This window comes from Clupea harengus, chromosome 11 (assembly GCF_900700415.2).
Source record: "Clupea harengus chromosome 11, Ch_v2.0.2, whole genome shotgun sequence".
NCBI lineage: Eukaryota > Metazoa > Chordata > Actinopteri > Clupeiformes > Clupeidae > Clupea > Clupea harengus.
In genome coordinates, this window is record NC_045162.1 from 4,275,288 (window position 1) to 4,301,919 (window position 26,632).

At 43.6% G+C, this 26,632-nt stretch overlaps 3 protein-coding genes across 3 annotated transcripts; 2 read left to right on the top strand and 1 right to left on the bottom strand.

Moving 5' to 3' along the window:
• The first annotated feature begins 4,078 nt into the window (after window positions 1-4,078).
• On the top strand, window positions 4,079-8,728 carry klhl38b (kelch-like family member 38b). The gene is made up of 4 exons (XM_012823132.3): window positions 4,079-4,414; window positions 5,286-6,642; window positions 6,752-6,857; window positions 7,064-8,728. Exons 1-4 carry the CDS (start codon window positions 4,398-4,400, stop codon window positions 7,351-7,353), a joined length of 1,770 nt encoding a protein of 589 aa, XP_012678586.2. The 5' UTR covers window positions 4,079-4,397; the 3' UTR covers window positions 7,354-8,728.
• Window positions 8,729-12,648: 3,920 nt separating this feature from the next.
• Window positions 12,649-20,465, top strand: fbxo32 (F-box protein 32). The gene is made up of 9 exons (XM_012823154.3): window positions 12,649-12,905; window positions 13,737-13,849; window positions 13,940-13,989; window positions 14,084-14,176; window positions 16,609-16,702; window positions 17,962-18,146; window positions 18,500-18,682; window positions 19,032-19,175; window positions 19,352-20,465. The coding sequence occupies exons 1-9, from the start codon at window positions 12,790-12,792 to the stop codon at window positions 19,439-19,441; spliced, it is 1,068 nt and encodes a 355-aa protein (XP_012678608.1). The 5' UTR covers window positions 12,649-12,789; the 3' UTR covers window positions 19,442-20,465.
• Window positions 20,466-20,821: 356 nt separating this feature from the next.
• Window positions 20,822-26,542, bottom strand: prelid3a (PRELI domain containing 3A). The gene is made up of 7 exons (XM_012823130.3): window positions 26,285-26,542; window positions 25,060-25,228; window positions 24,643-24,732; window positions 24,355-24,425; window positions 24,147-24,249; window positions 23,185-23,260; window positions 20,822-22,807 (listed from the first exon to the last, which is right to left on the bottom strand). The coding sequence occupies exons 1-6, from the start codon at window positions 26,314-26,316 to the stop codon at window positions 23,189-23,191; spliced, it is 537 nt and encodes a 178-aa protein (XP_012678584.1). The 5' UTR covers window positions 26,317-26,542; the 3' UTR covers window positions 20,822-22,807; window positions 23,185-23,188.
• Between the last annotated feature and the right edge of the window lie 90 nt (window positions 26,543-26,632).

Consider the following 26,632-nt stretch of genomic DNA (forward strand, 5'->3'; position numbering starts at 1 on the left):
GCTTTGCCATGTTTGAATCCACCTGAACTATTGGATGGATACACCTGCTGACGTAATCCTGCTGTTAAGCTGTCTATGCAAGAGTACAACAACACTCCATTAAGGAAGCATCAGTTAGCAAAGAGGCTATCACCTCAGTAATCAGTTAATGATTGTACTTAATGCCAGTGGGATAGCAATCATTTTGATGGTGCAAATTAATGGCCTGTGTTTGGATTCTGTGTCAGGTTAGAAAAGGAGCTGAGGAGAGTGGTTGTGAAAGGATGTTACACTGACACCTAGTGGCGACACAGAAGGATGACCCACGGGATGATTAAATGGTATGGGAAGTTCTGTGTGTTACTGAAATATAAAGGCATATCTTCATCATGTGGCATGTTGACATATACAATTACCTACTGTAATCAGACAGAATCATCAGATCTTTCTCACATCCAATTAGATGAATCACTATGAAACATGTTTCAAGGGCACGTGAGAAGTCTGTCAGTCAGTCTTTCAGCTTACATTTGTCATCAACATTTGCTTCACGGCCCACCCAGTCAGTTCACATTATCATGAGTGCAGGGTTCTTTTTCTGAAGACATTATTGCTTTCCAACCTCAGTGCACTGGGACTAGTGCCATCACTCTGGGTCAAATCAAAGAAAGGCCTGGAGAACTGGGTCATCCAGGACCCAACGTAACGCGGCCCAATTTACTCTCCGATAGTTTGATTGGCTGGCCCAGTGTTTTTGGAGGGGAGCAGTGAAATGGATTTGAAATTAAATGCAGAGAATGTGGCTCTCCCAACAAATGGGGCCTATTCAGAGAGGTGACCTAGACACGTGGCAAAGTGAAAAGTGAAGAGGCAGAGCGATGTCGTGCAATTGTCAGGACTGAGGATGTGGTTACACGAACACTGTCACACTTGTACAGAGCATGGTGTATAAACAAGCTTTTCCATCCTCAGCAGGACTACATCTAATCGACTGTGTCATATTCACTCACTGTAGGTCATTATTGTAAAGGCTGTGGTTATTGTGGCTCGGATACATTTGCATGTCATCTCCATCCGAAGGGGGAAAAAATGGCTGCTCTTTCTTTCGTTTAGAAAGGTGTGTGATATACAATCTGCATGGCCTCATGTATATTGCACAAAAAACAACAGTAGCTTTTGTGCCATGGGCTCTTTGTGAAATACAGAGAGGACACTTAAAGCCGTCCACTTGAAGAGGGCTGCAAATCAAAGGCTGTCACTGAGAGCCAGATGAAAAGATGATAAAGGAGGTATCAAGCTTTCTGCAAGTATCTCCCTTTCTTCAGCATATATCAGCTGATCCCTTCATTTTGTTTTAAACCACAGCACTCCAATTACTACCTTTGCCAAGCACACCCATGCATTTACACAGGCACACATGCACTCACACACACACACACGCACATGCACTCTCACACACACACACGCGCGCACACACACGCACACACACACACACACTCACACACTCACACACACACACAGAGCAAGGTTTTCAAAGAGCAGCCTTAATTGTCTAAATTATTCCCAATTCTTTCACCAGTGCTTATCTAATGAGTACAACACAAGAGGGCTTTTAGAAACGCTTTATGTTCGTGCTTCTCTAATGAACAGATCTGTTTTACAGAGGTGTAGCCCCACTGGATGGTATGCTACTATGTACACTTTAATCCTATATATATTATATGCATTGTACACATACATCATATGTGGAATATACATTCAGTGATTCCTCTGATGACAACCTTACACTGAGCAAATGAGAGCATGTTCAGTTGTGAACCCCCAACAACTGAACATCTGCTGGGCTTTCCATGTTGTCAGAACTATGTTCCAGTTGCTGATATAAGCCGAACAGATCTCACATATATAACAGCAGGATGCTCCAGGAGCCCAGCTGTGGAAACAAAAGGGCTTAAAAGATGGCGTCCCCATTCTTCTCTGTGTGAATTACTTTCAGCTACATTTCTTCTGTGAGGCACCAATCAGAGAGCGAGAAGGTCTCTGTGGCACGGGTTTTATTGGAGTGTACACTTACCAGACAACAATTATTATTATTATCACGACAGAGTGGAGTTATCGATGGTGAGGCAGAGGGTTGCGAGTGGTTTTGGTGAGGGATTTGGGACCAATGATGATGATGTCAGATTTATCACGGGTTAGTTTGCGGAAGTTGGCTTGCATCCATGATTGAATGTGAGATGGGATGGAAATGGCTCATGATATAATAGTTGAGTCCAGGTTCATGATATCAGGGTTGAGTCCAGGTTGTTTTGAGGATGGGGATGACAGCAGCCAGTCTGAGTGTTACCATCAATACAAACACTCTGTCTCAGAGGTGCCTAACTCTACTGATCTGAGCTGCACGCTCTTAGTAGATGGATGGGTTGTCGTAGCCATGATAGTTTGAGCATTACCAAGTGTTGGCCAAACTACACGTCAGTGATTATTTTCAGTAAAACAAAGGAATGCATGGCGTGTGTTTTCTTGCAGTCAGCAAACTGCCACAGCTTCATGCCAGCGAATCTCATGGTCACAGACTCAAGCTCCCTTCTGCATCAGCGGAGCTGAACAGGCAGGACAAGATGAAACAGCAATGCCTCAAAGGACCATTTTCACTATTCAGACATTTCTCTTATAATTCATTGCCCGCACAGATATACTAAAGAAAAGATAAGAGGGAACAAGAAATCCAGTATAATCAATTAATTATTAATTGCAGAGCTTCATACTGTTTGTTCCTCTCTGAAAGTCGCTAACATAGCTGCTTACAAATCAAAACGAAAAAAAATAGGCCTACAGCATTTTATGAACTTAACACAAATTCCGTGGTGGCTGCGTAACACTTCAAGGAATACACAGTCAACCAAAAGGTATGGGCATCTGCACACTACTGCAAAGCCTGAGGTGGTGGCGTGGTTTGGCATTGAAGAGACACTAGAGGGCGCTGTTCATCAAAACAAGCAGTGTGTGAGCCAATGGTTTGGGGCTAAGTGTGCCTCAGTGGTATGGCAGCAATGCTGAATGTTGTGGGAGTCCAGCGCAGCCGACCTTTCAGCCTCGCCTGGTGGAGCTGATAGGGAATGGCGCTTGTTCCAACAGGACCGGCAGCAGCAGCAGGGCTCCTCGTTACAGACACCAAGTGAATCGATTCATTGTCACATAAATAGACACGGTCAGTGATTTACCAAGGTGAGCACCTCAGCTGTCCTGTCCACTCAGCTAGGGCCGTCAGCGCCCTGTTTTGTTTGGAGGGGTTACCCCGGCAACACAATGCAAGCCACCGAAGGCTGCGGGGGTTGGGGGACAGGAGACAGAGGTGAGGAGGGGTCGCTTTTCCAAGCGCAGAGCCAGCTCTTCAAATAACCCTCTGGTACAAACTATGTCTATTCCATTGTAAACATATAGGCACGCACACACACAGACACACAGACACACACACACACACACACACACGCACACACACACACACACACACACACACACACACACACACACACACACGCACACACACACACACACACACACACACACACACACACACACACAGAGACACACACACACACACATACACACCCACACCCACACACACACACTAAAGCCCTGATGCACGCTTGCACCCACAAGTACACATGCCTGCATATTTACACTCATGCTGACATACATACACACACAAACAAGGACACATGTACACACACACGCTCACGCCAATGTGTTGAAACACTCACACTCACACTCACACTCACAGTCACACACACTCACACACACACACACTCATGCCAATGTGTTTACACAATCACACTCACACACACACGGGACACACACTGATGTGCTGAAAACTCACACACACACACTCACACACTCACACACACACACACACACACACACACACACAGAGAGACACACACACACACACACACACACACACACACACACACACACACACACACACACACACACACACACACACAGAGACACAACACAGAGGGACACAAACAAAGAGTAGCACATGGCCTCAGCTGAGGAGTGTTGTGAAACCCCAGCTAGGTGGAAAAAGAGGGAGAGGGAGAGGGAGTCACGTGTATGGCAGGGAGCAAGCGCTCTTCCAGGGATGGGGGAGCTATTCCTGGGGCTGGAATGTACACAGTGGCCTCGTGGAGAGCCCTCCACAACAAAAACAACACAGCACACATCTCTCTATAAACACCCACCTGCTAGACAGCAGCGGCTATTAAGAAAGCAAAGATTCAGACAGACTGTTTGTGCGTGGGAGAGAAAGGGTAGATAATGGTCATTGTTTCTTTTTGTTTTAGTTTTTTTTGTGGTTTTGTACTAAGGTTGACATATCCTAAAGAAGACTTGAGAGCACCGCTGGCTGCAACATGTGCCCTGGAAAAAGGTAAGACTCACTTGGAGAGCTGCAGATGACTGGATCAACACAGCTGAAAAAGTCATCAGGAGCATTATTGTTAAACCAGCAAATAAGTTATTGAATAAATAAGACATTAATAATGATTACTAAATGTACCAATGAGCTGATGTATTAGACCAGGACTGTGAATGCAAGCAGAGCAACAGCCATTCAGTTATTGACTGTGCAAGAGGTACAGTTAAGATATTAATCAAAATGTTGGCTCTGAGATATTAGATAAACCCAACTGTTTTCTTAGAGGGAATATATAGAGCAGAAATAATATGTGGAAACCATTTAAAATGCATAACAATGATAAAAACAAATGTGATGTTTTAACATGATGATGTGCCAAATCTATATATGTTTGGGATTGCATTTCTGTAACACTTTCAAATGGACAAACAAGTAGCATCTCTGGAAGAAGTTCAAAGGGCTAATATAGTCATTAGCAGAAAGTGACAATGGTTGTGTTAGTAATCTGTCTTAATGCCTTATTGGTGATACCATCTTTATGGGGATTAACGGGTGTCGATAATAATCTAGTAAAATGCATGCTTCCATGCACTGAAACCATCAAGGACAAAGAGCTGGAACAGGAAGTGACAGGTGTAAGTGAGGGCTTACATAACCATTTTGATAAAGTTAGCCGCATTGAAGAGCAAGCTCTTGACATGACTATTTTTATGATGTACACAGAACATCATATCAAGGCCACACTGTATCACTCTTTTCTGGTGTTACCCGCACACTTGTCAGTTAAAACAAGACAAAAACCTCCAGCAATCCAACTGAAATCCAATCCACTTGATTCTCTCCCATGATTCTCCTCCATGTTCCTTCAACTGCCATTTTCTAGAATGAACCAGTCATCACCCGATGTGCTGCACTACAAAGACAAGGAGCTGGCCTCCAGTCTGCTTGTGCAGCTGAACCTCCTGAGGAAGGACAGAATCCTCACCGATGTGGTTCTGTGTTCAGAAGATACCGAGGTCCCCTGCCACCGCAACGTTCTCGTCTCCAGCAGCCCCTACTTCCGCGCCATGTTCTGCAGCAACTTCCAGGAGAGCGTCCAGCCACGGGTGGTCCTCAAGGGCGTCGCCCCGGAGGTGCTGAGCGCCGTGGTGGACTACGTCTATACCGGAGCCATCAGCATCACGGTGGAGCTGGTGCTGCCGCTGATGCAGGTGTCATCAATGCTGCAGTATGGCCGGCTGTTCGAGGCCTGCTCCACGTTCCTCCAGACGCAGCTCGGTGCCGACAACTGCCTGGGCATGATGCGGCTGGGTGAGGTGCTGCACTGCACCAGCCTGCACCAGAAGGCCTGCGAGGTGGCCGCCTGCTGCTTCCCGGCTATGGCTGCCTCCGATGACTTCCCCGGGCTCTCGCTGGCTGAGCTGACGAGCGTGCTCGGGGACGATCGCCTGTGTGCCGGGGAGGAGCAAGTGTTCGAGACCATGCTGGCCTGGATCAAGCACGACCCGCCGGCGCGTCGCAGCGCCCTCCACGATCTCTTCAGGAAGCTGCGTCTCCGCCACATCCACCCCACCTACCTTTTCCAGTTCGTGGCCGGCGACCCGTTGGTGCGGTCGTCGCCGCTGTGCTCGGAGCTCATCGAGGCCGTGCAGCGGCTGCTCTTCTCCATGGGGACGGCGCCGCGTCCCGACGTGATCGAGGACGTGTGGGATTCCCCTCGGCGAGAGGCGTGCCGTGAAGCCCTGGTCCTGATAGGCGGGCGCAAGAACGGTCGGCAGACGTCCCGCGAAGCGCTGCTGTTCAACGAGGGCACACAGCAGTGGCAGAAGCTTGCCAAGCTGCCCGTTCGCCTCTACCGCGCCTCCTACACCTGCGTAGAGAGGGTTCTATACGTATTGGGCGGGCTAGTGTCCAACGCCAGTCACACGGGCACCCCAACCAATGGGGTCTACACCCTCTCCCTCAACACCAACCAGTGGAGGGCGGCCGAGCCCATGCTGGCACCACACTATGCCCACCAGAGTGTCTCCTACCTGCACTTCGTCTTCACCTTGGGTGGGGTGGCAACGGATGGGCAACTCTGTGGTGCAGTGGAGCGGTACAACACCATGTTCAGCCAGTGGGAGGCCATGGCCCCCATGCCCACCCCTGTCCTGCACCCAGCTGTGGCCGCTCATGACCAGAGGATATACGTCTTCGGAGGGGAGGACGCCGAACAGATTCCAGTCCGCATGATACAGGTACTGGCGATTACGACCCTGAAGGCAGGGCGCGACCCTGAAAGCATGGCAGGGGAAGCCTCACACATAAGCAGAACATCTGTAACGTGTTTTCATCTGTGCCCCTCAGGTGTACCACATGGCCAGGAATCTGTGGTGCAAAATTGAAACCAGGATGGTGAAAAACATATCTGCCCCAGCAGCAGTCATCGGTGACAAAATCTACATTGTAGGAGGTAAAGTCTGAATTTATAATTATATGCATTTATGGTAAGCATTAGTACAGTTATATACATATACATGTTTATAGTATTAATATTGTGTAAATGTATATGTAAGGGTTTCATCACTGCCCTACAGAATTGCAACAGACTGATACTAAATATGAAACAGCTATGCACCTTTGCTCAACACAGCACATACTTCCCATGTCATTCTGTAGGTTACACCCGAAGAACGATAGCTTATGACACCAAAGCCAACAGGTTTGTGAAATGTGAGAACATGAAGGACAGGAGAATGCACCACTCAGCCACGGCGATAAACAACAAGCTCTACGTGACTGGAGGCCGCTACATCAACAGCCGCGAAATCATCGAGGACTCTGATGGCTTCGATTGCTATGACCCTGAGTCGGATGCATGGAGCTCCAAGGGCAAGCTTCCATACAGACTATATGACCACGGCGCTGTGTCCTTGATCTACGTCTCCAGCAAATCTTTTACTCCCTGAAAGCTGTCAAAGGAGAAGATACAAAGGAAAATATATATTTTTTGTAGAATCAAAGTAGTATATAATAAGGTACTATACAAGCCATTGAATAAGGCTTTCAAACCTTACTGATGCATATGACATGGCTTTTGGGTCAGTCGAACTGTAGTCTCCATGGAGATATATTTTGTCTGCTCAGGTTTGATCTCCGTGTTCTGAATATGAATCTGAACATTCTGCAGCGGTTTGCACAGAGGTTTTGGATCAGGCCAAAGAGGTAATCCCGGGCAGATGCATGCCTTCCGGCTGAAGAACGCTCACCTGTGTTCTACCAAGTGCTTTCCGTGTCTGTGACATGGAGCACGGTTCTGTTTACATGTGCTATGAATGATTTGATTCCAGATAGTTTCATGTTGGGGGGGTTTTCGATGCAAGGAAATGTCTTTTGTATGTGTTTGTTCTATTGGAAGGGGTAGTGGAACTGAACTGAGAATATAACAAGAAACATTTGACTTCTGAGCTGCATAAAAGCAACCGGTCAAACCGGGGGAGAGAACTTTAAAGCAGTTTACACTTTTTACACCTTTTTTCATGTACATTCCTGAAGTGTAGCATCCGTGTAATCCTTCAGTAGTCCTGAGGACAACGCATTAATCACTTTCAAATATGGGAATTCAATTTAGCCCAAATCAGTTGGCTCAAGACTGCCACTTTCATATTTCTCCAAACACTCAAATCCCACAGTATGAGATAAGAAAAGAACACACCATGGATGTACGTGGATATGGAGCTCAGTTTCTCTCCTTATCTTTTCAGTGTGTGCTTTCAAGTGCAGACAACTCACAGCATTTACAACACAGCAAATGCAAAAGGCTTTTGGTATACATACAATGGAAGTGAATACATACAGTGACAATGGTGACAATGTGACAAAGGCTGAAGGTGTAGCTGACTGGTCTGCTAGCAGATACTTTCAATCAGCTTCCTTGTCTTCAGGCCTCATTGTCCGAACTGAGAGAAGACAAGTCATTCACTGGCTGGGGATATAGCAGAGTGCATTTGTGTTATTGAGGATAATCAGATATTGTTTATTCTGACCTGATCTGGGTGTGATGTTGCTAGCATGTGTGTATTTCAGGGTTCAGACTGATAGATGAACATGTGCCATGGAAAGGGACATAAAATCTCACACTACACAAACACACATCAATCCGTAATTGCCTACAAACCACTTACCTACTCTATACTCTTTTGTTGGTCTTTAAAATTCCAAATGTTTGATTTTATTACTTTATTACTTTATTACTTTTATTACTGTTTTTTTTATAATTAAATAACAGATTGTGGTGGTCCATATATTTTGTAAGTTAAATAAAACAAATACTTTTGCACTGTTGACAATGTATTTGCTTCTTATCTTTTAGTACAAATAGAGTGGCTTACATCCTTTGCAATAAGCTTCTCGTCACCAGATGGTTACCATCTATTCCCATTGAACACGTGGGATGAATTCACAAGCTATATTTGCAATAGAATGTTTTCAAATAATGCTGTTGTGATCTTAATTCATAGCAAGCTAATGTCAAGCGTCACTGAGCAGGTGTCAGGTGACCTTCAAGGAAACCAGAGGGGGTAGTGCAGGGAGCCTCACATGTCTTGACTGTGGCTTTCAGTCACACTTGACCAGGGTGTTACAACATGCCCAGACATGAACCACATGGAAAAACAAGAGCAACAAAAGTCCCCTGGTCTGACCCAGTTATCATATTTATTAATAAACGTATTATTATTCACTATAATACACTAGCGTAAATATCTATTTCTTAAGACATGCTTACAAATATTGCAACATACCAGAGTTAAACAGTCCCTCAGATTTACTTATCTATATGTCATAACACATATGCTTTTATAGAAGGAAACATTTGTACGGTTTTCTGGATGGATCCCAGAAATGTGTGATCTATCCAGAAAAAGTAAAATTCCTAAACAGACCTCAACAGTTTCTCAGCTACACAAAAAGATTGATGTTTTTTTTTCCGTCTTCATACCTGACAATCACAATTTTTATAGTGTGGAAAATGTAACCTGCCAAGTTGTTGTATACTAAATTACAGGTTAAAACGTGTGGCTGACTGGACACATGTGTGGAGATCATGACTTGCCTAGAATCGACTTAGAATTAGAATTCCTGTAGCAAACACACATTCTGTGCCAAAGGTTGCTCAGTAAATGCTAGGGGGCATACAGGGCTGTGTGTGTGTGTGTGTGTATGTGTGTGTGTGTGTGTGTGTGTGTGTGTGTGTGTGTGTGTGTGTGTGTGTGTGTGTGTGTGTGTGTGTGTGTGTGTGTGCGTGCGTGCGTGCGTGCGTGCGTGCGTGCGTGCGTGCGTGCGTGTGTGTGTGTGTGGAGCGGGGGTTCTGGAAACTATAGGTGATCTCTAGGTTATTTTGGGAAACAAACAAGGGAGAACATTACACCCCGAGAATCATGTGTCTGACCCGGGGCTGCAGATGTGAGGGGTCAATTAAAACATGTCGCTTGCCAACCTCGGGGAATGATGAAATTGGCTGGAGAGGAACAGCAACAGGTGCGTGATCATCACTGAGGCACTGCACCAGTCAGCTGGCATTGGCCATCAACAACTACAACAACAGAGAAACAGAAATTCTTTCAGAAAACTTTCTGGACAAGATTGATGCCATGAAGCACCTAAATCTTTATTGGATTTCTTGACTCCTTAGTTAAGTAGGTTAGCTGCTTTAAACAGATAGCTAGCTAGTTAGCCGTTTTTATCATAGCTCATTTAAGCACATCAATGAAGTATTAATGACAGGTTAACATGAATGCACTGTATTCATTTTAAGTGTTCTTAAATAGCCGCAAGGAACCACAATTTGTTCCAGAATATATCCTTTGAGGACTGAGTAACCCTGTTGTGTTTTGTTTCATCTCTAAGGCATTAGGCCCTTTGAATGTCTAGGAAATCCCCTCTCTGAGCCGAGCCTGTGGGCCAAACACTAGGCATAGCATGGGAAAGGATATTTTGGGAGAAGAACAAATGTCACATGTGGTTGAATGTTGCTTACTAGCATCTATCTGAATGCTAACACTCTCTCCGGGTAGTATGAGGGGGCTACCATGGGAGATATACATTTTTTTTTTTACATAGTCTAAACAGTGGCTCTGACATAATTTGTTCTGGATGGTTGCCCATGTGTGTGTGTGTGTCTGTGCATGTGTGTGTGTGTGTGTGTGTGTGTGTTTGGATGGACGCCCAACTGCAAGTTTGTTGTTTCAGTTGTTTGTATACATGCAGGGAAGTCCCACGGAATTTGCTGTGATTCATATTTCTATTAAATTCATCATGATTTCACTGCCCAAATGTACGCCTTCACTGATATTAAATCCATTTTAGGGATTTTTTCATATTAAAAGCACATCCAATATATAATATATCCAAGTCGAGCTATGCAACTTTCCTTTCAACATCTCATCTTTCTGTGACTGCCAGTGTCAGCAGTGTATTTTTGAACATCTTGTCTCTGCGACCAACGACAGTGTCCTCTGCTTTTTTTCCATTGCTGCTGTGACGTGCTGTTGTTGGTGTACTTTTCTTCCTTGCTCTGTGGCAAGCGTAACATTTGACCTGCAGTAGCATGCAAGAGAGAGAGAGACAATCCGAATCTACCCGTCGCCCGGGCCAAAGCCTACACACACCTGCTGTATCGCACTCCGGTTACCCCTCGTGAGGTTTTCTGGGGTGCTGGGTGGGTAGATAGGGGGTGGGTCAGTAGCTGTTGCACAGTCACACGGCAGTATTTCTCAAGAAGCTCTGAGTCACATTAGTGCTCAACATCTGACAACCTCCTCAGCCTCAGACAGCACAGGCAGTTTTAGAGGCAGCTTTCATAGAAGCTGAATCATAGCATTTAAATAGGCTGGTGCCGATCCAGTGGCTGTCCTATAGGCAAGAGTGAGACATTTCCATTTCATTCTAACAGCTACAGGGAGCCAGCAAAGGGTGACTAGCAGAGGATTGTGAATTGTGTGTACTTTTTGGCTGAAACCTCCTGGTAGTATAAGAGCATTGTATGCAGATTAGCTGCCCTTTTGACCTGTCTCTTTTACTTGATCACCCTCTACTTAAAACAGTGGATAAACTGTGAAGATAGACACTCACAAAGTCACAGTCACAGTCACGTGGTGGTACCTCTGACTACGTTATGGTGTGTGTTTGTATGTCTGAGTGTCTGAGTGTGAGGAGGTGGGGGAGTTGTTGTTGGGTTGCCAAGTCGATTCCATTCCAGTCACAGAATAGAAAAGCTTATCGCCTGTCAATACCTCACTTTTCAATATCCACAACATCTAGTTTTCAGTGATGAATCCACCTTTTCCCCCCACTATTTGAATACAGATCAGAGGAATTCACTGGAATTAGTTCCTGGATGGAATTCCTGAAGGATTCAGTGGAATTGAGGCATCACTTCCCTTGAGCTGCAGAGTTCTATTCAAATGACCCCGAAGCCCCTCTGCTCTCTCCTCAGTAAACAATATCAACCTTTGACCTCAAATTGACATTTATGTCAAGGAGGACATTTTCTCCCTGCTAATACAGAGAAAGTTATTTTGCTCAAGTTCCTTTATTCTTTAACACAGCTTCCTTTTCTCTTTTACATGACTGTTTGCAAAATCAGGACTTCATACTAATTTCACTGGGAAAGGCAAACAATCTCTGCTCTTTGGTCACATAGTGATAGCAGTTCTTTTAAATGTTTTAATTCTACCAATGAGCCATTTGTTTTAAGTTGATCTAAACATGAGTCTTGATCTGACATACTTTCTTTTTCATTAGTGCTATAAAACTATAATCTGAAACCTTGATCTAATGTCAAGTTATGCTTGTCTGTAACTCTCTCAGTGAGATTTCAATGGGTACAAACAAGAGTCATTATTTTCCATTTGTAATCTGAGCAATTTCAGACAGGAGAGATCCAGAATGTTCATTCATCCCTGATGAAAACTTCTTTTCTGGAGCCTAAAACCCCTCTGAAATTCGTTTAATTTCCACGCAAACAGTCCAAGGCAAGGGGCAACAACAGGGAACACAAATCACTTAGGTCAGCGTTCACAAGATTGCATTAGCGGTTAGGAGAAAGGTGAACATACGCATCCACCACTGAGGGTGATAATGTTTCTAGAGACGTTTTGCAATACTGTGGAAGACGATAAACAAAGCCACGTGTTGAGGGGCCGTCTCTAAAGTGGGCGGGTGCGAATACATTTCCGGATTGTCAGACCACGTATAAAAATGCCGCTGCGCACTTTCAACATTAGAACAGTTTCCATAGGACTTAATAACAAAAGCCACCAGCGCTGTCTTGAAATATACGCATCTATTATTTTTTTCAGTTACTTTGTTCTTTGACTCCACTCGTTGGTCGTAACAATTTGAAAATGCCTTTTCTTGGACAAGACTGGCGGTCACCTGGTCAAAGCTGGGTAAAAACAGAAGAGGGATGGAAAAAATCCACACAGGACGAGAAAAATAACAATGTTTCCGAGTTGAACAGGTCAGTGAACACGTCCTGGTGATGGTCATTTAGCTGATGAATTTTACTTGCTGTGTGACGTTTATTGACTAGAGACCAGAGTTGCAGTTACACGATAATAGCCGAAAACGATTATTCTTCCTAAATAAAATGTATAGTTTTAAGAGCTTCCAACTGAGCAGAACTGAACATCTATAACATATCTTTTATAAAACAGATTCACTGTTAACTGAGTTGCAAACTCCCTCGTCCTTGTCTAAACTGGCACCTTGTGAGTTACAGTTGCTCTGGATAACCGAAGGGAATGGATATATTTTTGCTAGCAGGTTTAAAATGTAGGCTCGAGACCAAGGTCAACACTTAAGGAAAAAAACTAATGATGGCGAAGAGTTGTTAGCTATGTCTGCTAGTCGTATCAAATTACAGGATTGCAGCAAACTGTTTTGCAATGCCTTTGTTGCTCTGCCTGCTAGTGCTTGGACAACACGTCGTCATCTCATTACGAGTTTGAACAACAGTGGGGTTTATCGTCTTTTGGTTCTTCTTACCTCGTCACGGAAAGGATTCAGAGTTTTTCCATATTGCTGGAGGATATAGTTCTCAGTGCAGACAAACAGAAACAGAGGGCCTGTAGTTATCGTGTGAAACTGGTGATCTTATAGTAGCCTCAATATGCCAGTGGATTTATTTTAAGAAAATATGTAATGTTTAACAAGCCATTTTGACACCAATGCAGTCTTTAACCAACATAAGTTCAGAAAGGAGGAGTTAGTAGGCTAGTAACCCAGTATTCTAGAGAATGTAAGTAGGCATTTATAAACTAAGTCCTGTGTGTTCTGTTGTTTCTTATAGCTTTTCAAAAGAGGAGGTTTATTACAAAGACAACATCCTGCTCTCATTGAACTATGATGTGGCTGCAAAAAAGAGAAAGAAGGACCTCTTAAACAACAACACAAAGATTCCCTGTAAGTGGTGGCACATCAATGACTAAGATCAGTGTATTTTACAGTGGGCAAGACACACTAATGCCTTTTCTTTTGTTTTCACTAATGTAGATTTCCACAAAGACAAATGGATATATGTACATAAAGGGAGCACAAAAGAGGTAATGTCAAGTCGCCTATATCTCTAATTTAAACACTGGAACATTAGCTAGGCCCTTGACTAAAACACATTCTGTTTGTCCATGACCCCTTTAGCGCCATGGTTACTGCACTCTGGGTGAGGCCTTCAATCGGCTGGACTTCTGTAGTGCCATTAAGGACACCAGGCGTTTCAATTATGTCGTGAGGGTGAGTTTGGCTCTTGCCTTTTTTTTTAGTTTTTTAATACAGCTTTTTGTTTCCAATGAGCGCATTCCCTGTTGAGCTTTTCTCAGCCACTTGCCATTTTAAAGAGTTAAAGCCCAGGCTGTGGGTGTGTTGAGCTTGTTGAGCTTTTCTCAGCCACTTGCCATTTTAAAGAGTTAAAGCCCAGGCTGTGGGTGTGTAGCTCTGGGCCTTATCACAGCACTCCAGACAAGAGGCCCTGTGGAGATGTCCTGACCCTGGTGTGGCCCACAGGCGCTTGTTCTTCTGTGTGTTTGTATTCTGCCCTTTAAAATGTGAAGACAAGAACATCCCATAAGGCATAGCAATCAAATATTTAGTTGCCTCACTCAATGATTTAAAGCTCTAAGTGCCTTAGACTATGTAGTTTGTAATATATGTAATGGTATTAAAACATGCAGGGGAAGTAAAAGGTGCATAGAAAGGTTACTCTCTGACAACATTTTTGGAGCATAAGGGCAAAAGTCATGCAGTTTCCCAGCAGTTAATTGAGCATGAGGGGGTTTCAGTTTATGAAACCAGACCGGCCAGACAACATGACTCAACCCCCCCAATACCCCCCACCCCTCCTCATCCCGGCATAACCCCATTTTATAAAAAGTCCCAAAGTCTAAAGTTTCAGTTGTTTATTTGTCATATGTAACCAGTAGTGTCTGTTTACAAACTCAAAAGTGTCTGGTCATGAATTTCTTGTCTAGAGATGTGACCTCTTTGTCTTTTGCCTTGTTTATTGATCATCCATTACTCTGGATCTTCTAAACAAAGAGTCTCGACCTCAACAAGGCATGCCGATGACTCCTTTTGTTTTTATTTAGAGGGTATTTATAGAGCTAGACAGAGTGCATAACACTGTCACCTTTGTCTGGCTGGAGTTCTTCTAGTGTCAGCCTGTTTGTTGTGCCCTATTAACTTTTACATAAAGGTGAAACAGAATCAGAAACACTGCTGGCTCGGTGAGAATATGTTCCACTTCTTCGAGGTACTATTTGTTTGGACTTGTGCCCGCTGTTGGCTATAAAGGGGAACCTTGTGTTCCAATTATTGAAGCACGGCGGCGACGGTATCAGGTTTGCCTGAGCCACGCTCTCCGTTGTCTGGCCCTATTGGAAGTTGTGTGTTGGTATTTTGTGGAGTGACCGGTGCAAAGTGTTCTCAGTTACAAGGATCGGATTTTAATGAGAGTGGAAAAAGCAATCCTCTATTGCTTCAAGACCCAGAGCTTTCTAGATCGGCCGGTGCACTGTGGCTCGCTGTGTGTCATGCATGTAAATGGCCCAGGACCTGTTGTGAACCTCTGACAACAGGTGACCACTGCCATGCCATGCTATGCTGTTTGGCTTCACAGGCCACCTCGCCTACATCATAACAGTCCTGAGTAAATTTGGGTCACGCAGAGCCGTGCAAGTAAACACATATTGCGTAAAGGAGGGTGAACTGGAAGAAATACTTGTGAATGGTGACGCCAAGTGTGCCGGGAGTGTTTACAGTAGTGCTTTGGCAGGGGTGAAACGCGGAAGTGCTTCAGAGGGGACAGCGGCTGGTGGTAGCTGATGGAAAGTGAAGAGGGCCAGCCGACCGAGGGCCAAGGGGACATGGGACAGAGGGCCAAGGAGACATGGTTGTAGCCCGTGGGGACATGGTTGTGACACGATGTCCCACCAGCCTCAAAAGTGACTGTGGATGGAGCGGATTGGGCCGATTCCTCCCCAAACTCAGGCCGGACCCACTCCAGGCCCAGGTGCTCTCTGAGTTGCGGTCTCCACGTGAGGGAGGGGTACCAAAGAAAATCAGGGGGATGCGTCCAGTGAAAGAGTACTTTGCTCATTTGTCTTGGGGTCAAGTGGTAGTCAGTGTTGCTCCATGATGTCAGCGCAGAGGCTCAGAAATCACATGCCATGCTTGCCACTCAGGCTGCCCCGCTTCACTATTGGAGCAGGCCTCTCTTCTCCCGCCTCTTATCTCCCCTTCATAGAACATAATGAACGCTGTCTACGATGTACAGCGTAATGACATTATGGTTTTCTATTTCAATACAGAAGGTCATACGTACTCCATAGATACAGTTCTTTATGTCATCAAGTTCTAAATGTACCTAATGCTACAATTGAGCATTTGTACTCCCATTTGAAATTCTATATTGCAATGAGGTGAATACAGGCTTAGTCAAAAAGACCATAAAATAACACTTTCTGAGTGAGGCATAAGTTTCTTCTCTCAGTTCAGGGGGAGATGTCTAACACTTAATGGTGTTGAGATCCAACACGTAGGGTTATTTCTACCAAGTCTTTTTTGTTTTGAAACTGCCCTGTCAAAAAGAGAAACACCTCTCGGTAAATGATGAGAGAACACAGAGTCTGGAATCTGACAGCGTTTGAAATTTATGTGTCCCTCTGCAGCTGCTGGAGCTGATCGCCAAGTCCCAACTGCCGTCTCTGAGCGGAGTGGCACAGAAGAACTACATGAACATCCTGGAGAGGGTGGTGCAGAAAGGTGAGCAGAGGGGACCGGTTTGGTATCCTCAGGATGACCCCCCCCCCCCCCTCCCACACACACAGTTGTTTACTCTTCTCTTGTGTACTGTTCTGCAGTTTTGAACGTAATGTCACAACTGGTTCACATGTACGACTCTAACACACTGGGTTGATAATGACAGCAAAACAGAGTTAAATTACAGCTAATTTGTTTTGACTTGGGACTTTCTCTCCTGTTTTCCGCCCTATTTTTTCAAACCCACCACCCCCTCATGATTTATTGCCCCGGCTTTGACACTCTGTGCAGGGCAATGGGAGTGGCAATAGTGGCTTGTGGCAAAAGCATGAGGCAAGATGATGGGGCTCCCATCAGAACAGATTATCTCATTTGCAATCACGAGCAACAGTGGCATTCAGTAGGGCTGGCGTAGCTGGGGAATTTCACAATGGCTCTCGGTGGAAGGAATGACAGCCCTGTTGAGACCGAACAGAGCTTTCTGGAGTATTGTAAACCAAATGTTCCCCTTAGCTAAACAAAGAGCCAGGTTGTTATGGGGAACACATAAGGCTTACTTGTAGATCATGCCTAAAAGGTATATGTGGGTTATTAATAATGAGTGCTAAATATTTTGTGGATTTGTTTCCATTTTGTTGATACATAAGTTGCACCATCTGCTTGATAATGGCCTGGCTTTGCAAATTGATCAAATTAATATTTAATCGATCAACGTGGAAATGATCCCGGTTATTGACTGTACTGCATTTTCTGCAGTCTCTTTACAGTTATTGACAGACACCGGTCTCTTTCTGGGATCCTGTCCATGTTGTCAGACACTTATTATAACATTATGAGCCTGTCAGTAGTGATTTACTACTACAAGTGGTTTACTTTGACGTGGGTGTTTACACCATGGGATTACACTGTATAGTTGTTTTGTGGTTGTTGGTTATAACGTGCCAACTCAGTACTGGACCAATTTCGATCTGTTTTGTCCCTAGTAAAGATTTGGACCCAGAAAGATGAGAAAATAGGGCCCAGGTTTAAGAATACCGGAGTTCTCCTTTAAATTATGATTATGGTTTAATAACCTCTTTGTTTTTGTCAAGTCAGCACTTGCATCCTTCTGAAATCGCAATACCACAGTTGGCCTGAGCTGTGTTAACCTTTAACACGTCTCCTTCTCGCCCTGAGCTATGTTCAAGGTTAACATGTCTCCTTCTGCCCTGAGCTGTGTTAAAGGTTAAAGGTTAACATGTCTCCTTCTCGCCCCGTCACAGTTCTGGATGACCAGCAGAATGTGCGACCCATCAAGGAGCTCTTGCAGACGCTCTACATCTCCCTGTGCAGCCTGGTCCAGGACATGGGCAAGTCTGTGCTGGTGGGCAACATTAACATCTGGGTGCACCGCATGGAGAATATCCTGCAGTGGAAACAACAGCTGGACAACATTCAGATCAATAGGGTGAGTGCCAGAGCATGGAGGCCCCTGGCACACACCAGAGGGTTCTTCAGGACGTACAGACAGGGTTGTTATGGAGGTTTGGGTGGCACTGCCAGCGGGCCATCTATCTGCCATCTATCTGTCCCCTTGCCTTCATGGCATTCCTTCACTGGTGCTTAAAAATAGGAATAAGTAGATGGTTACCTACCTCCCTGACACACGTATACACTAGTATATAAATGTATTATTTATGTTTATATAATTACTGTATGAATGAAAAGAAAATCTCTCAGCCAAATCATTTCACCAGTCACAGTAGGGAACCTCCTCAGTTTCTTCCTCTGACAGATTTCCGCCATTTTTGTCTCCCACAGCCAACCACTACAGGAATGTCCTTGACCGACTTGCCAGCCAGCCTCCACCTTAACATCATGCGCCGTCTCTCCGATGGCCGCGATATTGTCAGCGTCGGCCAGGTGTGCCCCGACCTCGGTGACCTGGCAGAGGACCGGCTGCTGTGGAAGAATCTGTGCCAGTACCACTTCACAGACCGACAGGTAGGCACCCCAATGGCACAAGCATTGCCCAGTGTTATGACCTTGCAGCCAGGCTGGTGCATAGTCTTTCCACTGAAACACACTCGTGCCAGAGAGCGTTTCAGGTCTGAGCGCATTTCTATCCAACCGATTGGGGCTCAATTAAGTCCAGATGTTGGGAGCATAGTTTTAGAGCTATCCAAACAAGCCAGAGTTATTTGATATCTTCAGTTGGCATTTTGATATAAGAAGGTGTCGTCAGCTGTAGACTATTCTGGATTCAGATTTCATCGGAGCTGTTGATGAAAGTTTTATCTTTTTTATAACGATTTCTGTTAGAGTTGGATCACAATACAAATTCCTTTTGCAGATCCGCAAGCGTTTAATGATGTCTGAAAAAGGCCATTTGGAATGGAAGAAGATGTATTTCAAGATGAGCAGGTGCTACCCTCACAAAGAGCAGTACAGTGAAACCCTGCAGTTCTGCACACACTGCCACATCCTCTTCTGGAAGGTGAGAGTTTCAGACCAGCAATCTCAAATGCTCGTTCACTTCACCTCCGTGGTTCTGATATCAAATTAACAATAGCATGCAGGACAAAAAAAAAACCCTTACTGCTGTTAAGATAAGATAATGTGAGGGGAATTAGTCCACTGACTTTTCTTATGCTGCCTATTTTTCCCTGGCAGGACTCAAACCACCCATGCACAGCCAACAATGCAGAGAGCTGCTGTGTACCGGTATCTCCACAAGGTTTCATCAACCTCTTCAAGTTCTGAGGGGAGCTCTGCCATCTGCCTGTACATATTGTCAATAGTGCAATGGATTCCTGGATGCCTTGAGACTGGGTAGGGGAAAGGGGTAGGGGTGGGTAAACGGGAGGGGAGGGGCTGTATTATGTAATTTATATTTTCACTGGAGCGAGAAGAGACAGGAGAGACAAAGTGAATGTGAAGTAGAATGATAATAGAATGTAGCACTTGGACGATGCAATTCTATCTTGGAGATATTCTGTGTTGATGATTTCAGTTCAATGACAAGTGCTCTATGGTCTTTCTCAACAAATGGAATGTATTGACTGACCAATAAGGGATTTGTCTGTGCTGTAATTTTAAGAAGTGATCTAATTTAATGGAATCAGGAGTTGAAGTCAACGGATACCTGTATAACTGATTTTTTTTTCAGGTATTCAGAAAGCAAGGTTTTTTAGTTTTTTAGTCAGCATGATGAAAAAGTGTGTTTACCAAAAAAGGGCCTTGTAATATGATGTGCAATACTTTTCTAATTGACTTTTGTGTTTTTCTTTTTTCACTTTTATACATTTCGTGTTGGGTATGAATGTGTTAATTTGCTGAATGACAGGAGTTCTTGAGTGCATTGTACACTGTTAAACAATAGATTCACCAAGTGCCTGAAAATATTGCAAATAATCCTGAAAAAACTGAAGATTTTCAATTCCATTTGTTTTTGTTTTTACAGTTATTAGCAAGTTTTAAAACTTTGACATGGACAACTATTACATTTTTGTTGTTGCCTTACTCATTATCTTTGATCTCTGTAGGCATTTTCACAACTAGATGCCAAGTCCTGGTGGCCACATGCCCGATGCAGAATTATACCCACAATCTTTTTCTTTTTGTTGTCATTGTTTCTAGCTGAACAGTATTATGTTGGGTATAAAAGCATAAACTCTTAAATATAGACGGCAACTGCATTAATGCAGATAAATTCCCTGAAATATACAATGAGGAATTGCTAAAGAGTGTCATGGGTGCTATTTGTGGAATAAATAATATGCAAAAACTCAGTGTTGTGTTCATTTGTCTGCAGTTTAAGTTGGACTTCAACTAAGTTATTTACCTAAAAGGCCTGAAATGTTGGTATAGAAAAATTGACTTTAACTTACAGTGTTTACTGGCCAGACTAGTTTTTAACCTTGACTCTACTGCCCTCTATTGGGAGAGAGTGATAAGGGCCGGAGTGTAGTGAACGTTCCCTGCCAGTGACTCAACGTTTAGCATCAAATGCCGCTTTCAATTCAGTTTAAAAAAAAGGATGAAAAATATATCATATTGCTTTAACCACAGAACAAGATTTGTATCCTAGGAAAAGGTGGGAAAAAAAGTTCATGACAGAAAGCGAATGATGAGGCAGAGAGCTTTTGGAAGATTTTGCTTTACTGATGTCAGAGGTTGTTTCAAAATCTAAATGGTAAAACCTCCACAAACAGAAGTCTTAAAATACAACAGCAGTCCTCCAATTAACCAGTTTTAACATTGGTTTTTGGAACTATTCAGTGTCTCAACATAAATATAAAAGGTAAATCATAAGTTAGGTCAAAGTGGCATTCAACATCAACACAAAGTAAACATAAAACATTTCAGTAGTCATAAGTGTACCAACATGACATTGTAAACAAAAATAAAGTGCTAAATCTCTGAATTATGGAATACAGACAGCAAATATTGGCAAATTAATAGCTATTGGCTAGTGGAGATGGAGAGTCCTAGAGTCATAGATTCAGCAATGTAACATGGTTTTGAAAGTTCAAACACATTTACTTTATATTAGTAAAAAAAGGACCCTCTGAATATTCAGAAAATGGTTATAAGCACCAAATAGGTGAATCTGGAGTCATGGATTATCTAGATTCCTTATCCAGGCCAGTAGTGGAAGAGACAAGGCTGAAGGCTCTAGAGATCTTCTTACCGCTGCACTGACAAAATACTAAATCCTGCTGTCTGTAGGTGGCTGACTTTGTGCTTCGCTGGTTGCTGTGCTCAAGCTCTGGACTACACAATATACCACAGATTGCGTGGTTTCTAGAAACCCATTAATGTACCATAAATGCCACTCCTAATTGAGCACAAGTGTGACTCGTTTACCTGACCAGAAAACAACAGCAGATCGATAAGCCTACAGCCACAGCTCCACAGCACTCCAGCTCCATGCAAACCTTTCCTGAAATATTCTTTCGTCAGTAAACTCTTTTCTTAAACAATACATACACAAAAAGCACCAGTGTTCTATCGGTACCCAGTGAGTATAGCCTTAAAAGACTTACACTGTTTCCACCGTTCAGTATCTACGCAACAAGACGGACATATCCTCTTTTTCATATCAGATTAGGTGCATTGACGCCTTCATCAGCGTCTGCTTTTGGGCCCCCACTGTAATGCATCAGTGTATTTGAAATTGCCACACAGATGCGACTCACTCACATTATGCTTTGAAATGTAAATGTCTCCATACTTCTCCATACCCTAAAGATTCATAGCATCACTGTGCTACAATGTGCTACAGAGGACCTGCAAACCAATGCTGCTAAATACTAGTCCATACTCATTTTGTCACCAAGCAGCACTGTCATGGCATACTTCGTCATGAAAATAACCTTAATGCGTTCTCTGAATAGAACATATCTACCATGCATGGCTGGCTGGATTACTTTGTAGCTGCAATTTGACATGAAATTTGGAAGTTTGAAATGAGGCTTAATCACAGAAAAATCAATTACAAAATTCACACAGTGTGGCATGCATGGCTATTTGGAAGAGAGAAAAAATAATCAAGTAGAATCTGATGATGGCCAGAGATGTCACAGGAAGTCCGTTTGATCTATTGAAACAGGACTCTAGTACAGGACTGAATGTCAGTGTTGAAGAGGACAACTGTACTGTGCAACACATCTGCTCTCGGGCCGCTCGGAAAAGCATGCTCTTTGTGTTTACAAAACTCATCACACAAAATATTAAAGGAAAATACTGGAATGCATTTTACAGAGATGTCTTTCCCTATCTGTGAATTCATTGATTTCATTTGATTCAATTCCCAATGTTTCTTAGAGAATGGTTACCCATGATGCTCATGATAACATGTGACTGCAGAACCTGAAGTTCAAGCATGGCCTAATGCCTTCTCTGCCAACACCTGAAGTGAAAAATCATCATCGGAATATCTCCATGGGATAAAAGTGACACTCACACATTCATGTTCAACATCCATGACACTCACAGGCTCACAAGGAGTGTCCTGCAAAACTGAGGCAGATCAAAGTCAGTTAGGCTCGCTCTGGTCTCCAGAGGTGAGTCTCTTCTTCTGCTGATGGTGAGGTTCCTCGTCTTCTGGTGGACACCGTTAAGGCTCTGATGGTAGAATACACACACACACACACACACAAACACACACACACACACACACACACACACACACACACACACACACACACACACACACACACACACACACACACACACACACACACACACACACACACACAAACAAACACACACACACACACACAAACAAACACACACACACACACACACACACAAACAAACACACACAGACACGGGCAGACACACACACAAAGGGTTAATAGTTGCAGGCAATTAAAGGAAATAAAACAGACGCACAAACTAACCTGTACACACCATACCACTACATACTGTATGCACACAGTCAGTAGGCCTCATATCTACATGCAAAGTGAAGTTGAGTTTAAAATCAGAAGTACGGTTACCTGTTCAGCACAGGTCACATAGAGGAACGTTCTCCCTTTCTGAGTTTTGAATGATCCACTCAATTGCATCCCAGCCCTACAGCAAACACACAAAGCATAGTGATCGCATCATTGGGCAACAGAACCATCTTCAGTCATCACATCACTATTCAATCATCACTATACTGTATATAGCTATCCATGACAGTTCTCAAATCCAAGCGAACCAAGGAGTTCCGTAGAGCATTAAAAAACAGGGGAGGTTCAGATGTGGAGGAACCGGCAGGTCACAGTACAGCCCACATTCACACTACTATCCAGTGCCACGGACATGAAGCTTTCCAAGAATAGCATGACAACATGATTTCATAGATTTCAGGATTGTGGTCACTACGTGATGGCTGGTCTGATTGGGTCATCTGGGCAAAGGTGATCTGTTTTTGCATTTATTAATGTGAAGGCGAGTGTATGACAACATTTTTAAAGCCACATGCCCAGTGTGTCGTCATGGAGGGAAAAGCTCATAAAACAAAACCCAAAGGGAGAACCGAAGCCTATTACTGGCCAATACAAAACATATTTTGAGACTCTGTAAGAATTCCCCATTTCCTCTTTTCAAAACCAAAAGAAAAACGTCACATTGTGTCATCATCGTGTCACAGCCATGAGTTTTAGTTTCAGTTCACTATTCAGTTTGCAAAACTGGCCTGTCCTTTGTTCACAGTGAAAATGTCTCAAAACTGGTCTGTCCTTTGTTCACAGTGAAAATGTCTCAAAACTGGTCTGTCCTTTGTTCACAGTGAAAATGTCTCCAAACTGGCCTGTCCTTTGTTGAAAATGTCTCAAAACTGGAAAAAGGAAGGTCTATGCTGATCAATCTTGAGGGTCCCGTGTTTCAGATGACTTTTCAGCTTGCAAAAACAAATCACACTCACATGTGTTTTCTTTACAAATGAATAATGAGTGAACGCTTAGGTAAGTACCTTTCTGGCATTGGCGGACATGCTGAGGGCCATCAAGCCCTCAAGGTAGCTGCTCAGGCTGACGCCTTTCACTGTGATGATGGCCTCTTGAGTCAGAATGGTGCTGAGGACACATCATTTCAGAGAAAACGGCATTTTAGCATCTTTCTGTACAAATAACAAGAGTTGGAGAAAGGGACATCAACAGTAAAGGGACTCCATGTCTTACACATCAGGGTTGTCTGGGTGAGGTCTGTAAAGGAGACGTTCGTCAACGGACACAAAATTTGTAAGAGAAATCTGAAAAAAAAAAATCACAAAATGTAAGAAATTAAGGTAAAGAGAATGAAAGTCTTATTACAACAAGTCTATGTTTGGAAGTTTTGAAGAGGCACTCAAGCTAGTCCATACATTTGGCATATTTTGTAATGTTAGAAAATGCATACATTCACGAACATCCTCCTGGAATGAACACTGGCAATTGTGTATTCTGTCTGTTGTGTACATTATTACTCACATTTGTGGAGCAGAGTTCCATTTTCTTCTCTTCGGGGTCTACAATGGAGTGCTCTTTCACGTAGGTAGTTGTTCGATTTGTCCCCAAAATCTTAAGTATAAAGACAGACATGATGGAAATCATTCCAACAAGAATGTTGTCTACAAAAGGTGCATAAAGTCTTTATTACTAAAATGAATGATGAGTGTTTTAAAAAACAAATGCCATGTACTCATTCAGCAATTGTCATGTGCTCATTCTACAACAAGCAGACTGCTGTGTCAATAGACAGATGGCTTTAGTACCTTTAGTACCAGTATATAGAAACACCTTATTGATCCAACATATTCATGACAAAGAATGAAGGGAAATTATAAGATCTAGATTCTAGAAGTGAAACATCCATTGACTGGCCACAATCACTGTCCTGACACTGACCGCTCGGACGATGCCCGGCAAGCCCCACTCGGTGCTCAGCAGCCGGTGGCTGTGGAGGCGGCCGTGTGCGTCCAGTTTCCTGTCCAGCACGTCCACTCCCACGACGTTTGGGTTCATAGGATTGGGATACTTCCTCATGGCCGCCTTGATCACTGTCTCCCAAGGGTAGCTATGAACAGACGGAAGCAGGACATGAACGTCAGTCACCAGTTATGACTCATTATACTCGTATGACTTGTGTATAGTCATAACAGTGTCATTATTTAATATCCTCACCCTGTATATCAGCTTAACTTCTTTGAAGTAACGTCTGCTTATTCCTTTCCACCTGAAACTCACTTTATGTTCCTCTTATTCCTATTGTTGTGTTTCTAATTCCTACCGTTGCCTGCTCTCTCACCTTGTCCCCTTCTAATTATTATATCTCTCTTCAGTCTTGGATCCACCAGCTCAGTTTTAATTAAGGGCTCTGTCATGCAAGTATGTCCTTATCACTGTCACCACGTTCTCTTGAGACAATACTAATTTTAGTGAAGCTATACATTTCACTGAATTTGCATATATTACAGCTGTTTGGTTGTGCAGTGTGTGTTAAAACTGTCATTGTCACATACAATACTATGACAGACTTGGCATGAGCACCAAGGAGGCTTAATCCTTGCCAAGCCTCCGCATGCTGCCCCAGCGTTATAAAATGATAGCCTAATACCTGTTTAAGTACAGTGTTGTAGACACTATGGGGTTTGAAAATGTGGTAAAAGCATATGAATACAAATCGGTAAATTAGCTAATCAACACTGATGTTTACTTCCTGTCTCTCAATCTCTTTCTATTCACATAACTCAAGTAATAAGATGTGTCAATGCCAGACAGTGTTCTTGACCCAAAATCTAGAATGGGATGAAGATAACTTCAGTACCCTATGCGTCCTCCAGTAACCAAACTCTACATTTCACATTTTGGTATTGCAAAGCAATTGATTCACCTTCTTACTGAAATGTAGTCTGCTACAAAGACAATTTTATTGTTCAAGGAATTTGAAAAACGTCGACACCGATCTTGCGTTTATTTCTTTCCTCAGCAAACAGAAGGACACTGTATGCGACAATAATTATAGGTCGCTAGTTCGTGTAGCATTAGCTATTATTTATTCCTGCAAATAAACAATGTCAGTTTCATCATAATGTAATGTTTGTATCGGGTTAAGCTTTGGAAGCCTACTTACCTGAATATATGTTCTGTACTCCAAATCTTCATATTGCACCGTATTACACTCCTCTAAATCTTTGGGTTGCAGGTTAGATTTCAATATACTTCAACGGCCGGTAACGGCATCTTCAGCAGAGAATTAGCATCTTTTTTTCGTGCGGTACAATGATGCTTCCGCCCAGGATGACGGCGACCAATGAGTAGCGAGATCGTGCCGGTGGACGAAAGAACGCTGAGTCTTTATTTGTCACACACAATTTCCATGAGCAGTGAGATTGTACTTCTCCTTTAGTCCCATCCTCTCCTGTGATCACACATGCACAAGGAGCAGGAGCAGTAGGCTGCACCAGCACCGCAGCCGGGG